General features: G+C 41.6%; 1 protein-coding gene across 2 annotated transcripts in view; it reads left to right on the top strand.

The window, feature by feature from the left end:
- The window catches only part of LOC126355985 (inactive pancreatic lipase-related protein 1-like), a 265,959-nt gene that overhangs the window by 203,943 nt on the left and 49,290 nt on the right, over positions 1-12,726 (top strand). For both annotated transcript variants that reach the window (XM_050006603.1, XM_050006602.1), the window contains one exon: positions 5,781-5,932. In XM_050006603.1, coding sequence (XP_049862560.1) covers positions 5,781-5,932 — 152 coding nt within the window. The remainder of the gene's footprint in view (positions 1-5,780; positions 5,933-12,726) is intronic.

Raw genomic sequence — 12,726 nt, 5'->3', positions numbered from 1 at the left:
GAAAACATTCACCAGCCCATAATGCTCCCTTCTCCAGCCTAGAACCTTTTGATGGTTGTTGCAGGGCGTTTGCTTTGTAGTGCTTCACACTGTATGCACCAATGACCATCTGTCAGATTGACCATAAAACATGATTCACCTGAAAAAAAGTCATCTGTTGCCTCTCAGTGGATGTCCAGTTGTGGTACTGGCATTCAAATTCCAGCCTTTATCACTGATGAACAGCGGTCAGCATGTGTGCATGAACCAGGTGTCTGCTGTGGAGGCCCAAGTGCAATAAAGTTTGCCCAATTGTCATTTAGGAGACACTGTTGGTAGCCCCTTGGTTCATCTGGGCGATCAGTCACTCTACAGTTTCACATCTGTTTGCCTGTAGATGCCTCTGCAGCCATCATTCATCCCTGTCATTTATGACCCACAGTGCACCACAGTTGCCTTGATGCTGGTTTTGGGTAGTGCCATTTTACCATGCATGGTTTACTTTAACCACAGCAACAAGTGAACAGTTTTAAAACTTAGCCTTTACAGAAATGCTTCCTGTCCAAAGGGCACAATATTTCGGTGATCAAACATGTCGCCATCATCAGTTGAACTGACGGACTGAGCTCCTGTGAAAGTGCTGGCACGGAGATCCGTATGCTATGGCTGCCTAGAGGGAACTGGGCCAATTTAAATACCCTCCACCCGCGGCACGCTCCCCCCGCCATCCGCACCCCGCGCCATGGTCGCGCGGTGGAACAGATTGTGACGGCATCTGAGATGACTTCGTTGTGATAGCTCTGTCTGCCGTGGTCGTCACAACTATATGTTTGCTCCATTTACTTTTGATTAACCCAATCGCTGGTTACCATCGAGGATCAATGCGGTGAACACCAGAGGCACACTCAATTGATGTATCTGAGCAAGTCGGCGGTCGCTGAACTTTGTTTGTGAGAAAATCAGGCTATGGAGTATGAATGCACGAGGATTCTGGTACAGATGTCGAGATACTGGGACAGCGTTGTTAGAGAGGCAATCGAAATTCGCACCAATAACGACCTCATAAACCGTGACTGTGGCTATAATCTTAGCAAGGCTTGGGAACCAGCAGGCGTAGGGTATTTAAATTGGCCGCTGCCGCGACCAAACCCAGTTCCCTCTGGGCAGCGATAGCATACGGATCTCCATGCCGGCACGTTCACAGGAGCTCAGTCCGTCAGTTCACCTGATGATGGCGACATGTTTGATCGCCGAAATATTGTGCCCATTGGACACTCTAGACCGGCAGTACACCCATGGATATTTTTATTATGAGATAAGTTACTGCTTCATTCCCACATTACAAGAATGACTGCACTGTTTTCAGTGCCCCCCACCCGCATAATGTGTTTTGTGCATCCTCCACTGCTACTACTGCCATATGGTGTCTGTGAGTGGTTACTGCAAGTTAATGTTGAATGTAGGAGGTGGCCAGATTAATGTGACTGGATGATGTAAAATTCCAGAACATAGGAAAGAGTTTCCCATTAAATGTTATCTCCACTCCTTTTCATAGTGGTGATGGATGACATAATAACACAAATAGTGAGAGATGCAGGAGACAGAATGACAGCAATATTCCTTGTTGACAATTTGATGGTGTAGTAGAATGACAAGGCAGAGGTACAGAAGCAGGTGGATTTATGGATAGAAGTTGTGCGAAAGTATGGCCTAGAAGTTACTGCAAAGAAGCATGGAAGAGTGGACACAACAAAAGCAAAGACAGACATAAAGTGAAAATGACACTGGTGGAGAGCAGGTGAAAACTGGGGAAAGCTTTAAGCACCTTTATAGGAAGTGTGTGTGTGTGTGTGTGTGTGTGTGTGTGTGTGTCATGTATCAGTATCAGCTGGTGTTGGTAGTGGGTACAGAAGAGGAATGGGACTGGAAGATGAGTGATAACATGTTAGGAGGTGGAGGAAGATACTGGAGGAGGGGTGTGAATAGTTTAAAAACTTAGCCTTTTCAGTGGTGGGTGGCTGGGCACAGTTTTGAGAGCCTGTGCTTGGAGAGTTGTGGAGGGAAGTGGAGAAGGGGAAAGGACAGGCACACTGTGGGCTAGAATGTATGTGTGAGGCTAGAGAGGGATTAGGGTAGAGGATGAAGCTGAGTGGATGGGAAAGATTGAGGTCAGAGGTATTACAGGAATGAAGGATATGCTTCAGGGAGAGTTCCCACTGCAGTTCAGGAAACCTGGTTTTGGCTGAAAGCATCCAGATGGTACGAGTCATGAAGCAGTCCTTAAAATCAGTTTTTCATTGTTTGAAACACACAATGTACCAATTTTATTGTGCACTACAAAAACGTGGGTTTCTCTTCATAGGACATCCACAATGACTGCATAGATTTTTCATTATTGATAAAACCCATATGCAGCTGTATTAAATTTTATTTTCCAATAAAAGCACAGCACAACCAGGTTTCAGGATAAAAATCCTCTAATCAGTGGCATAAATTATCTATAGGAGTCATCTAAAAAAGTGTAACATAGTGATTTTCTGACTCGTGGCATGTAAGCAGAAAATTCAATTCATATATTCCATGGTAAATGAAGTTTCTGCTGAAACCTGGTTTTGCTCTTGTTTTATTGGAAAATAAAATTTAATCTAACTTTATGTGGATGTTATTAGTCATGAACAAAAAATTGGGTCATGAAGGAAAGCGGGAAAATTAAGGTAAGAACAAGTGAAATGAACTTGGATAGGAGTAACAAAACTGGAAAATGTGAGGAAAGAAAATGTCATTATAAAATGTAAGCAATTCCTACAAGAGAAGACTGAGGTAAAGAGTTTAAAATGAAATGAGTAGGTGAGACAAGAGATGTGACGAGGATGCTTTGGAAGATGCACAAGATGAAGATGGAGGACAAGTGGCCAAGGGGTAGATCAAAGGACTAGTGGCTAAAAGGACAGGAAGAAAGAATTCGGAAGACAGGACAGGAATGGGCCTGAGTAGCAATAGACAGGCATTGGGGAAAGTGGGTGAGATGGAGGGGCTTGTGTTCTCAGCAACCTTGCCAGTGGTGTAAAACTGTACAGGGAGGTGGTGCCGGTGCTGTTGCTGCTGCTCCTGTTGGTGGTGGTGGTAGCAATGGCTATGATTTACACCATAAGGTGATGTTAATTTGTAGAAATGTGTAAGGTGTCCAAGGATGATTTAACACTGCAAATAGCAGTAGACAGAAACATAGAAGGGTATGATGCTTCTGAATGTAACAAAGACATAGATGAGATAATATTAATAGAATATAAGAAGAAATTAAAGTTGAAATCAAATCAGTCAAAAAAATGAGAACTTGAAAAAGAAATTTCCTTTTCTTCATTCGAAGGTGCTCCAAAAGGAGAAGTTCAGCAGTTTTCTTTACCTTCCTGCTGATAAAAGTGCCTTATCCTTCTTTGTTCTCTACAAATTACTTTTTGTATTCATGCCCCCTGCAGGAAACCTCCTCTATAGTCTATGCTACAGGATGTCTCACTCCAAAGAAGCCCCACAAACATGTGTGGTAATTCTGCTGAAAGTGCACTGTATAATTTGTGATGTTTGACACAGCAATGCCGCACTCTGCAACATCATCTGACCCCTACAGTATGTTTCCATGTGTCACTGGGGCTCGAGCTCAGTGTTCAGCATTTAGTGACAATGTATCGCTATTCTGATGAAGAGTGTGTATTTCGTTTGAAATAATCACGAACATAGTTTTGCAGTCAGTGCAATGTTTACAAATGCGGAGTTGGCAGATACCCATTTGATGTATGGATTAGCACGGGGCAATAGGTGTGGCGCGGTACGTTTGTATCGAGACATTTCCAGAACGAAGGTGTCCCGATAGGAAGACATTCGAAGTAATTGATCAGCGAATTAGGGAGCACGGAACATTCCAGCCTATGACTCATGACTGGGGAAGACCTAGGACGACGAGAACACCTGCAATGGATGAGACAATTCTTCATGCAGTTGACGATAACCCTAATGTCAGCGTCAGAGAAGTTGCTGCTGTACAAGGTAACGTTGACCATGTCACTGTATGGAGAATGCTACAGGAGAACCAGTTGTTTCCGTACCATGTACAGTGTGTGCAGGCACTATCAGCAGCTGATTGGCCTCCACGGGTACACTTCTGCAGTTGGTTCATCCAACAATGTGTCAATCCTCATTTCAGTGCAAATCGTTTCTTTATGGATGAGGCTTCATTCCAATGTGATCAAATTGTAAATTTTCACAATCAACATGTGTGGGCTGACGAGAATCTGCACGCAATTGTGCAATCATGTCATCAACACAGATTTTCTGTGAACCTTTGGGCAGGCATTGTTGGTGATGTCTTGATTGGGCCCCATGTTCTTCCACCTACTCTCAATGGAGCACATTATCATGATTTCATACGGGGTACTCTACCTGTGCTGCTAGAACATGTGCCTTTACAAGTACGACACAACATGTGGTTCATGCACGCTGGAGCTCCTGCACATTTCAGTGGAAGTGTTCCTTACGCTTCACAACAACAGATTCGGTGACCGATGGATTGGTAGAGGCGGACCAATTCTATGGCCTCCACGCTCTCCTGACCTCAATCCTCTTGACTTTCATTTACGGGGGCATTTGAAAGCTCTTGTCTACACAACCCTGGTACAAAATGTAGAGACTCTTCGTGCTCGTATTGTGGACGGCTGTGATACAATATGCCATTCTCCAGGGCTGCATCAGCGCATCAGGGATTCTATGCGATGGAGAATGGATGCATGTATCCTCGCTAACAGAGGACATTTTCAACATTTCCTGTAAAAAAAAGTGTTTGAAGTCATGCTGGTACGTTCTGTTGCTGTGTGTTTCCATTCCATGATTAATGTGATTTGAAGAGAAGTAATAAAATGAGCTCTAACATGGAAAGTAAGCATTTCCTTACACATGTCCACATAACATATTTTCTTTCTCTGTGGATGAGGAATGTTTCCTGAAAGTTTGGCTGTACCTTTTTGTAACACCCTGTATACTGTCTAAATGCTGCATATATAACTTAGAGAAAAGATGGAGATCAGTGGAATAGTGTTGGATATTACAGTGGAGTCAGCCACCATTATCAGAAGAAAACGTTACTGTCATGAAACAATGGTTTTTGGCCTCTCCTGCAAAGTCTGTTTGACATTTATCTCAGGAATGTGGATTGTCATGGAACCCATGTCACAGAGCTACGAAGAAAGCCAGGATCTGTCCACATAGGTTTATAGTTGTTCAGGAACTGACTGTCAATGACAAAGACAAATTTATGCAAGAATATCACCATGAAGTCCAGGCAGTGACACCAGAGATTCTGGCAGCAACATTAAGAGAATCTGCAACATTGTGTTCAAATGTGTCTACAATATGAGGGTTGTCACTTCCAGCACCTTTTGTGATTAATCTTTATTTTTCCATGAACAAGGTGTGACATTTTCATTTCATTTCTGGATTTTTATGCAAAACATTTAAGTGTAATGTAAGCAAATGTACATTTGTGGGGCCATTGGGCCTCTTTCGAGTAATTATGTATGTGCTATCACTTACACACATTCTCTCTCTCTCTCTCTCTCTCTCTCTCTCTCTCTCTCTCTCTCTCTCTCTCTCTCTCTCTCTCTGTGTGTGTGTGTGTGTGTTTGAGGGGGGGGTCATATTTATATATATGCAGTGTTATTTTCATAATATACAGTTGTGTGTGAAGACCATTACTAAAATTTAGTGCTGCAACAAGAAAAACAACTTTTTCTTATAAGTTGCCTTGTTTTCAGCTCTGCTTTGAAACCAGATGCACTGGTAAATCTTAAAAATGCAGATACTCTATTGCATTTGAAAGAGTACAACACTTCTAGACCAACAGTTTTCTACTTCTTTGGCTATATAGAGGACCTCAGCAGTGATAGTGTAAAGACAGTCATTGACGGTAAGAAGAAAAATTGTGCAAATTATTTAAACCTAATATGGATATGAACATAGTTTTAGTTTAATAATCACTTTAGCTTACCATATTCATTAGTTGGCTTCTCATTATGCATGAACTTTGTTTATTAATTTTTTATCCATTCATCATCTTGATGTGATGATAGGTATGTCAGCTACATGTACATGTGTTTCAAAAACATTTTGTATTCACATAAACACTAACAAACTACAGTGCTTCATAACTGCTAAATATGTATGAGACTTGGATATATGTCCTAATCTCCTTCACCCTGTCTTTATCCATTTCCTCCCCCCCCCCCCCTTACCCTTTCTATGTCCATTTCCACCCCTCCTCTCTCACATTCAGCCTTGTTTATCGTTATTGCAAACCAAAACATGATGGAAATTGAAGTCATTTATAATGAATAGGTAAATTGGTTGGGATCATTGGTATATGGGGTAGAAGAGACCTCTCCTGCTGCTGGAGCTGTGATAATGGTAGCTCTAATGACAGCAGTTTACATACTTTTTCTCTGCAAATGGGCAGGATTACGAGGTTTGGACAATTCAGATTCCACAGTATTGTTCTTATCATAAGCTGATAGACTGTAATTACAAATTTCCTGTTTTTTCTTAGAATAAATTGCAAGGAAGAAACCAAATCAGCAAATAGTTGTTTATACAGTTTATGTTCAAGTTGTAGTTGCAGCTTCAACACGGTACCACAGTTCATCTAGAGTAGTGACTGGCATATTGTGACGAGCCAGTTGCTCAACCACCATTGAACAGACACTTGTAATTAGTGAGAGATCTGGAGAGTGTGCTGGCCAGGGCAGCAGACGAACATTTTCTGTATCCAGAAAGGCCCATACAGGACCTGCAACATGCGGTTGTGCATTATCCTGCTGAAATGTAGGGTTCCACAGGGATCGAATGAAGGGTAGACCCACGGGTCGTAACACATCTGAAATGTAACGTCCACTGTTCAAAGTGCTGTCAATGCGAACAAGAGGTGACCGAGACGTATAACCAATGGCACCCCATACCATCACGCCGGGTGATACACCTGTGTGGCGATGACGAATACACACTTCCAATGTGCATTCACCGCAATGTCGCCAAACACAGATGCAACCATCATGATGCTGTAAACAGATCCTGGATTCATCTGAAAAAATGATGTTTTGCCATTAGTGCACCCATGTTTGTAGTTGTGTACACCATCGCAGGCGCTCTGTCTGTGATGCAGCGTCAAGGGTAAACACAGCCATGGTCTCCGAGCTAAGAGTCCATGTTTCTGCAAACATCATCGAACTGTTCGTACAGATCATTGTTGTCTTGCAAACGTCCCCATCTGTTGACTCAGGGATCAAGACACGGCTGCACGATCCTTTACAGCCATGCAGATAAGATGCCTGTCATCTTGACTGCTAGTGATACGAGGGAATGTGGGTCTAGCACGGTATTCCATATTACCCTCCTGAACCCACTGATTCCATATTCTGCTAACAGTCATTGGATCTTGACCAACGCGAGCAGCAATGTCACGATACAATAAACCACAGTCATGATGGGTTACAATCTGACCTTTATCAAAGTTGGAAATGTGATGGTATGCATTTCTCCTCCTTACACGAGGCATCACAGCAATGTTTCATCAGGCAATGCGGGTGAATTACTGTTTATGTATGAGAAATCGGTTGGAAACTTTCCTCATGTCAGCACGTTGTAGGTGTTGCCACCGGTGCCAACCTTGTGTGAATGCTCTGAAAAGCTAATCATTTGCATATCACAACATCTTCTTCCTGTCGGTTAAATTTCGTGTTTTTAGTGTGTAATCTTTGTGGTGTAGCAATTTTAATGGCCAGTAGTGTATTTAAAACTGGCTGTGAGAAAAAGAAAGGAACCACACATTTTCTTTTTTTGGAGTCACTTCTAATGGAGAATCAGTTCATCATTGTTTGAAAAATGTATAGCTTATTTCCATCTGAATGTTTATCAGAGTATCATGTAAAATATTGAAGTAAATCAGTCAAGAACTTTTCTGGTAGTTTGCTAACATTACTTCCCTTTTCTATATTGCACTAACTGACAAACCCGACATTGCTCAGGTATTCGCTTTTCCAATCTTCTTTTACAAACATAAACAAAATATGAACTGTGTTTGAAGTTAGCTATCGAAAAAATTTCATTTCCATGTGTTCGTGAAAACTCCTTTGAAATTATGAAACAGTGGTACAAAGAAATATGCATAATGTCTTACTGTATACATATAATATCCAATTTATGAAAAATGATCCAGGAAAGTTTTGCTATGCTGGACGCACCTGCTTCACATGTCTGCTATGCGATTTTGCAAATACCTCTATGGCACTACCTTTTCATAGCTCTGTTGAAAGGTGTCAAGAGCACCACCAGAGTCAGGGATTTACTTTAACTGACTCGACTCTAGAAGTGTCAGTACAGAATGAATGTATTAAAACTTCAAGCATGATGTGGCATTCTTCACACATCTCAAGGGTTTATGATGTCATATCTCCTGACCTATGTGTCTTATGATTGTAAAATTAAGTACGTACACTCAGCAGCATATGTGGATACTGCCTGGGACATTTACTGTGAATACAATTAGTAGCATATAAGTCATACATTCAAATGCCATACATGATGCGGCAGTTCTTCACACATCTCATTTTTTAGGATGATGCATGCACACATGGTCCTGTCACTTTAATGTGACAGTTGCCTATGTTTGACATCAATGTGAAATGGCCACAGATGGCAGGTGGTAGCACTAGCAGTGGACAGCATATACAGCTTGTTGGGGGGGGGGGGGGGGGGGGGGGATGTGCAAAAACTGCATCCATTGTCGTAATGCAGAAATGGAGCGATATATTTGACATCCAACAGGGCATGACAATAGGCTTTTAGGCCAAGGGTGAAAGCGTTTCTGAAACAGCTATGTTTTTATACTGTCCACATGCTTCCATGATTAAGTATACCAATGCATAGCAAAATGGCACTATCCAAAACTGGCACTGAGGCAACTGTGGAGCACTATGGGCCATAGATGACGGAGGTGAAAGATGGATGCAGAGATGTGTATGGACAAATAGATGTGCAACTGTTTAGTAACTGACAGGCCAGATGAAACAAGGAGCTACCAACAATGTCTGCTCAATGACTGTTCAGCGAACATTGCTGCAAATGGGCCTCCCCAGCAGGCACCTGGCTCAGGCACCCATGTTGACTGCTGTTCATTGGTGACAGTTGGAAATTGCATGCCAACTGGACATCCACTGAGTGGTGACAGGTGATCTTTTCAGGTGAATCATGTTTTATGCTCCTTCAGACAGGTGGCCATTGTCATGTGGGGCATGAAACATCTGAAAGCAAACACCATGCAACAATTGTCGGAAGGGTACAGGCCGGAGGAGGGAGTATTATGGTTTTGGGTTTGTTTTTGCGGCATTCTCTGGGTGATCTCAACATTCTGGAAGGCACAATGTGTTAACACAAGTGTGCATCTATCCTTGAGGACCATGTCCATCACTACATGCAGTTTAATTTAATTGGATTTATAAAATATATACTCACTGATGGCAGGGGAACACATGTAAAAAAAATTACATGCAAGCTTTCAGAACCAGTGACTCCTTCCTCCAGCAGGAGGACTGAAAGGAAGGAAGAGGGGTGACAGAAAAGGACTGGAGAAGTTTAGGAAAATGAGTAGAGTTTGAAAAAGTTATCCATCACTCCAAGTCAGGGCTGACTTGTGGGTTGATCTTGCCTGACACAAGGTGCTGGGTGACTTTTCCAAACTCTAACCCTTTTCCTAAATCTCTCCAGTCATTTTCCATCACCCCTCTTCTCTCCCTCCAACCCTTCTGCCGGAAGAAAGACCCACTGGTTCCAGAAGCTTGCTCATGCAAAACCTTTTTTTTTAATATTTGTTTTCTCCTGCTTCCACTTGGTGAGTAGATTTTTTATCTATCCAGTTACATTAGACTGTCAAAAATTGATTATTTTCATTTTATATTGCTACATGTAGTTAATTTTTTTCAAGATGATGGTATCTGCCAGCAGGACAGTGCAATGTGTGCCAAAGCTCACAATGCACACACATGGTTTAAAGAGCACCAAAATTACTTTACAGTACTCCCCTAGCCACCAAACTCTCCGGACTGAAATGCAATCAAGACTCTGTAAGGTCACCTCAATTGGTCTGTTTGTACCACGGAAACCTAGCACAGTTGGCTATGGCACTGGACTCGACATGGCTCCAAATCCCCTGTTGGTACCTTCCAGAACCTCATTGACTCTCTTCCTGCACATCTCACAGTAGTCTGCAGTACAATAGGTGTTAAGTCAGGCTTTTGACAATTGGTCACATTAATGTGACTGGACATCTATTTTTTGTACAACACATATTAAAAATATATAGGTTATGTCATGCCGAATATTTGTTACAGCATTATGTAAATATTTGAAGCAAATCAGTCAAGAGTTTTTTTTTTTTTTTTTTTTTTGAGACTATTGCTAACAATGTTTCTCCTTTATTTATTATTGATATGTTTACACACTATATACATTCAAAAACATATAGCCTGAGTCCGTACAACTGTCTATTAGGGTATGATTTAAAACTTTTGAAGTAAATTGGTCAAGATTTTTGATAACAACATTTCTCCTTTATGTAGTACAAATATATTTATGTACTATATATATTCAAAAAGTATGTAGCAACCGGCTGCTGTGACCGAGCAGTTCTAGGTGCTTCAGTCCAGAACCGCGCTGCTGCTATGGTCGCAGGTTCGAATCCTGCCTAGGACATTGATGTGTGTGGTGTCCTAAGGTTAGTTAGGTTTAAGTAGTTCTAAGTTCTAGGGGACTGATGACCTCAGATGTTAAGTCCCATAGTGCCCAGGACAGAGGAAAGAGACACAGTTAAGTAGAGAGTAGTTCAGAAAAGTTGGTGGTGGAGGGAAGGATCCAGATGGCATGCGTTGTCGAGCTGCCGTTAAACTTGAGCATGTTACATCTCTGGGTAGTCAATTTTGTTCTTGGCCATATTTTGATGGTAGCCTTTCATTTTGGTGTTTGGTTGTAATGCTGGCATAAAATGCTGTGCAGTGATTGCAGCAGAGTTGGTACATAATAAGGCTGCTTTCATTAGTGGGACCTTCTCGATGAGATAGGTTAGGCCTGTGTCGTGAGTGGAGTAGGAAGTGCTGCAAATGCTGTATGGGTAAATTGGGCAGATCTCACACCTGTGTCTTGCACAGCTATATGGCCCCTGTATCAGAGAGGACTGGGAGTGGGAGTGGCATAGCAATGGACCAGGATTTTGTGTAGGTTGCATGGGTGATAGAATATCACTTTAGAAGAGGTACGCCATCAGAAGCAGGACCATTGTGGTGGTGAATGGTCTCCTTTACTCCAAATTATTTACATTCTGCCAGAACTTTCCTTACTATGTTTACAGTACATTCACATATACACAAATGGAATATCTTTACATGATATTATTTGACAGCACTATAGATGAAAAAACAAGAGGATAATTGCTCTTTTATTCACCTATGCAATGTAACAATAAATTGAAATAAGATGATAGCTTAAGTTCTGTTTGAATGTCGATAGTGTTTTCCAAAATGTAACAAAATTTGTTACAAAATGTGTGTCCATCTGTGTCAGGACTTTTGTTATTTGTCTTAAGCCTCTACATGTATACATATTATATTTATCTCTCGCTCTAAATTGCTAAAAATGAAGAGGGGGCACAAAATTATAATCTTCATGTGTCGAACAATGAAAATGCATTTGTACCATGTTTTATGTTGGTGTAAAATGTGGTGTGAATTGTGGAATTCAAATAGAAAATTAAAAGGTTTTTGTGACGGTGAGACCAGTGACTGACCAAAGGAGTCCAATGATGTGGAGCAGTTTTGTATGTTCATGGTGAAGGCAAGAAATGCATGGCATTATTCTGTTGTTTCATTTATCATTACAGTTTGTAACTGTGATACTAACAAATAGTTTTCATGGAATTTATAACAAATATTTATATAAATTTTGAGGACTCTGCCATGATTAACAGAATAAGTGGATGACACAGGGAAAAATGGTGACACAGTTTCTGGACCTCTGCCCATGCTATTTACAATGAACTTTCTTGAGTATCTTTCTGTGACAACTACTGGACTCAACTGCATAGATTTTGGGTCTATGATGAGTTGTTTGTCCTTATGTGATGGCAGTGACACAGGAAATAAACAGTGGTTCCCAAGATATGTGTGCAAGGGTTTATTGCACCAGCACAACAAGGGTAACAATAATGTGACATATGGTAATACAATACAGAATGCTCCACTGGGTTCTGGTAAGAACAAGGTGTGATGCTATAGCACAAGTGTGGCTGGCACCTGGTGACAATGCTGCAGCATGGGCATGGCTGGCTCCTGGCAATGGTGTGAATGGTGCTTAGCATGAAGGGCAGCATGGGTAACCTGATGAACTTGATGTTGACAGATTGGTAAGCTGAGCAATGTAGCTTTGGGTGGTGGTGAAAGGAGGCAGAGCAATTGAGCTGGTGGTGACAGCCACTAGGAGGTGGTGTTTGACCAGCAGAGGCCACCCAGGATGTGACATTCAACAAAACTTAAGCTATCATCTTATATTGGTTGGTTGTTACAGTGTATGTGTGAATGAAAAAGCAATTATCCTCTTGTCTTTTTCATCTATGATACCACCAAATAATATCATGACAATGGGCCATCAATGTATGATGTCATG

This window comes from Schistocerca gregaria, chromosome 3, assembly GCF_023897955.1.
Source record: "Schistocerca gregaria isolate iqSchGreg1 chromosome 3, iqSchGreg1.2, whole genome shotgun sequence".
In the NCBI taxonomy this organism is placed as follows: Eukaryota; Metazoa; Arthropoda; class Insecta; order Orthoptera; family Acrididae; genus Schistocerca; species Schistocerca gregaria.
Note: the sequence above shows the minus strand (reverse complement) of the source record. Positions and strands in the feature narration are given on the sequence as shown.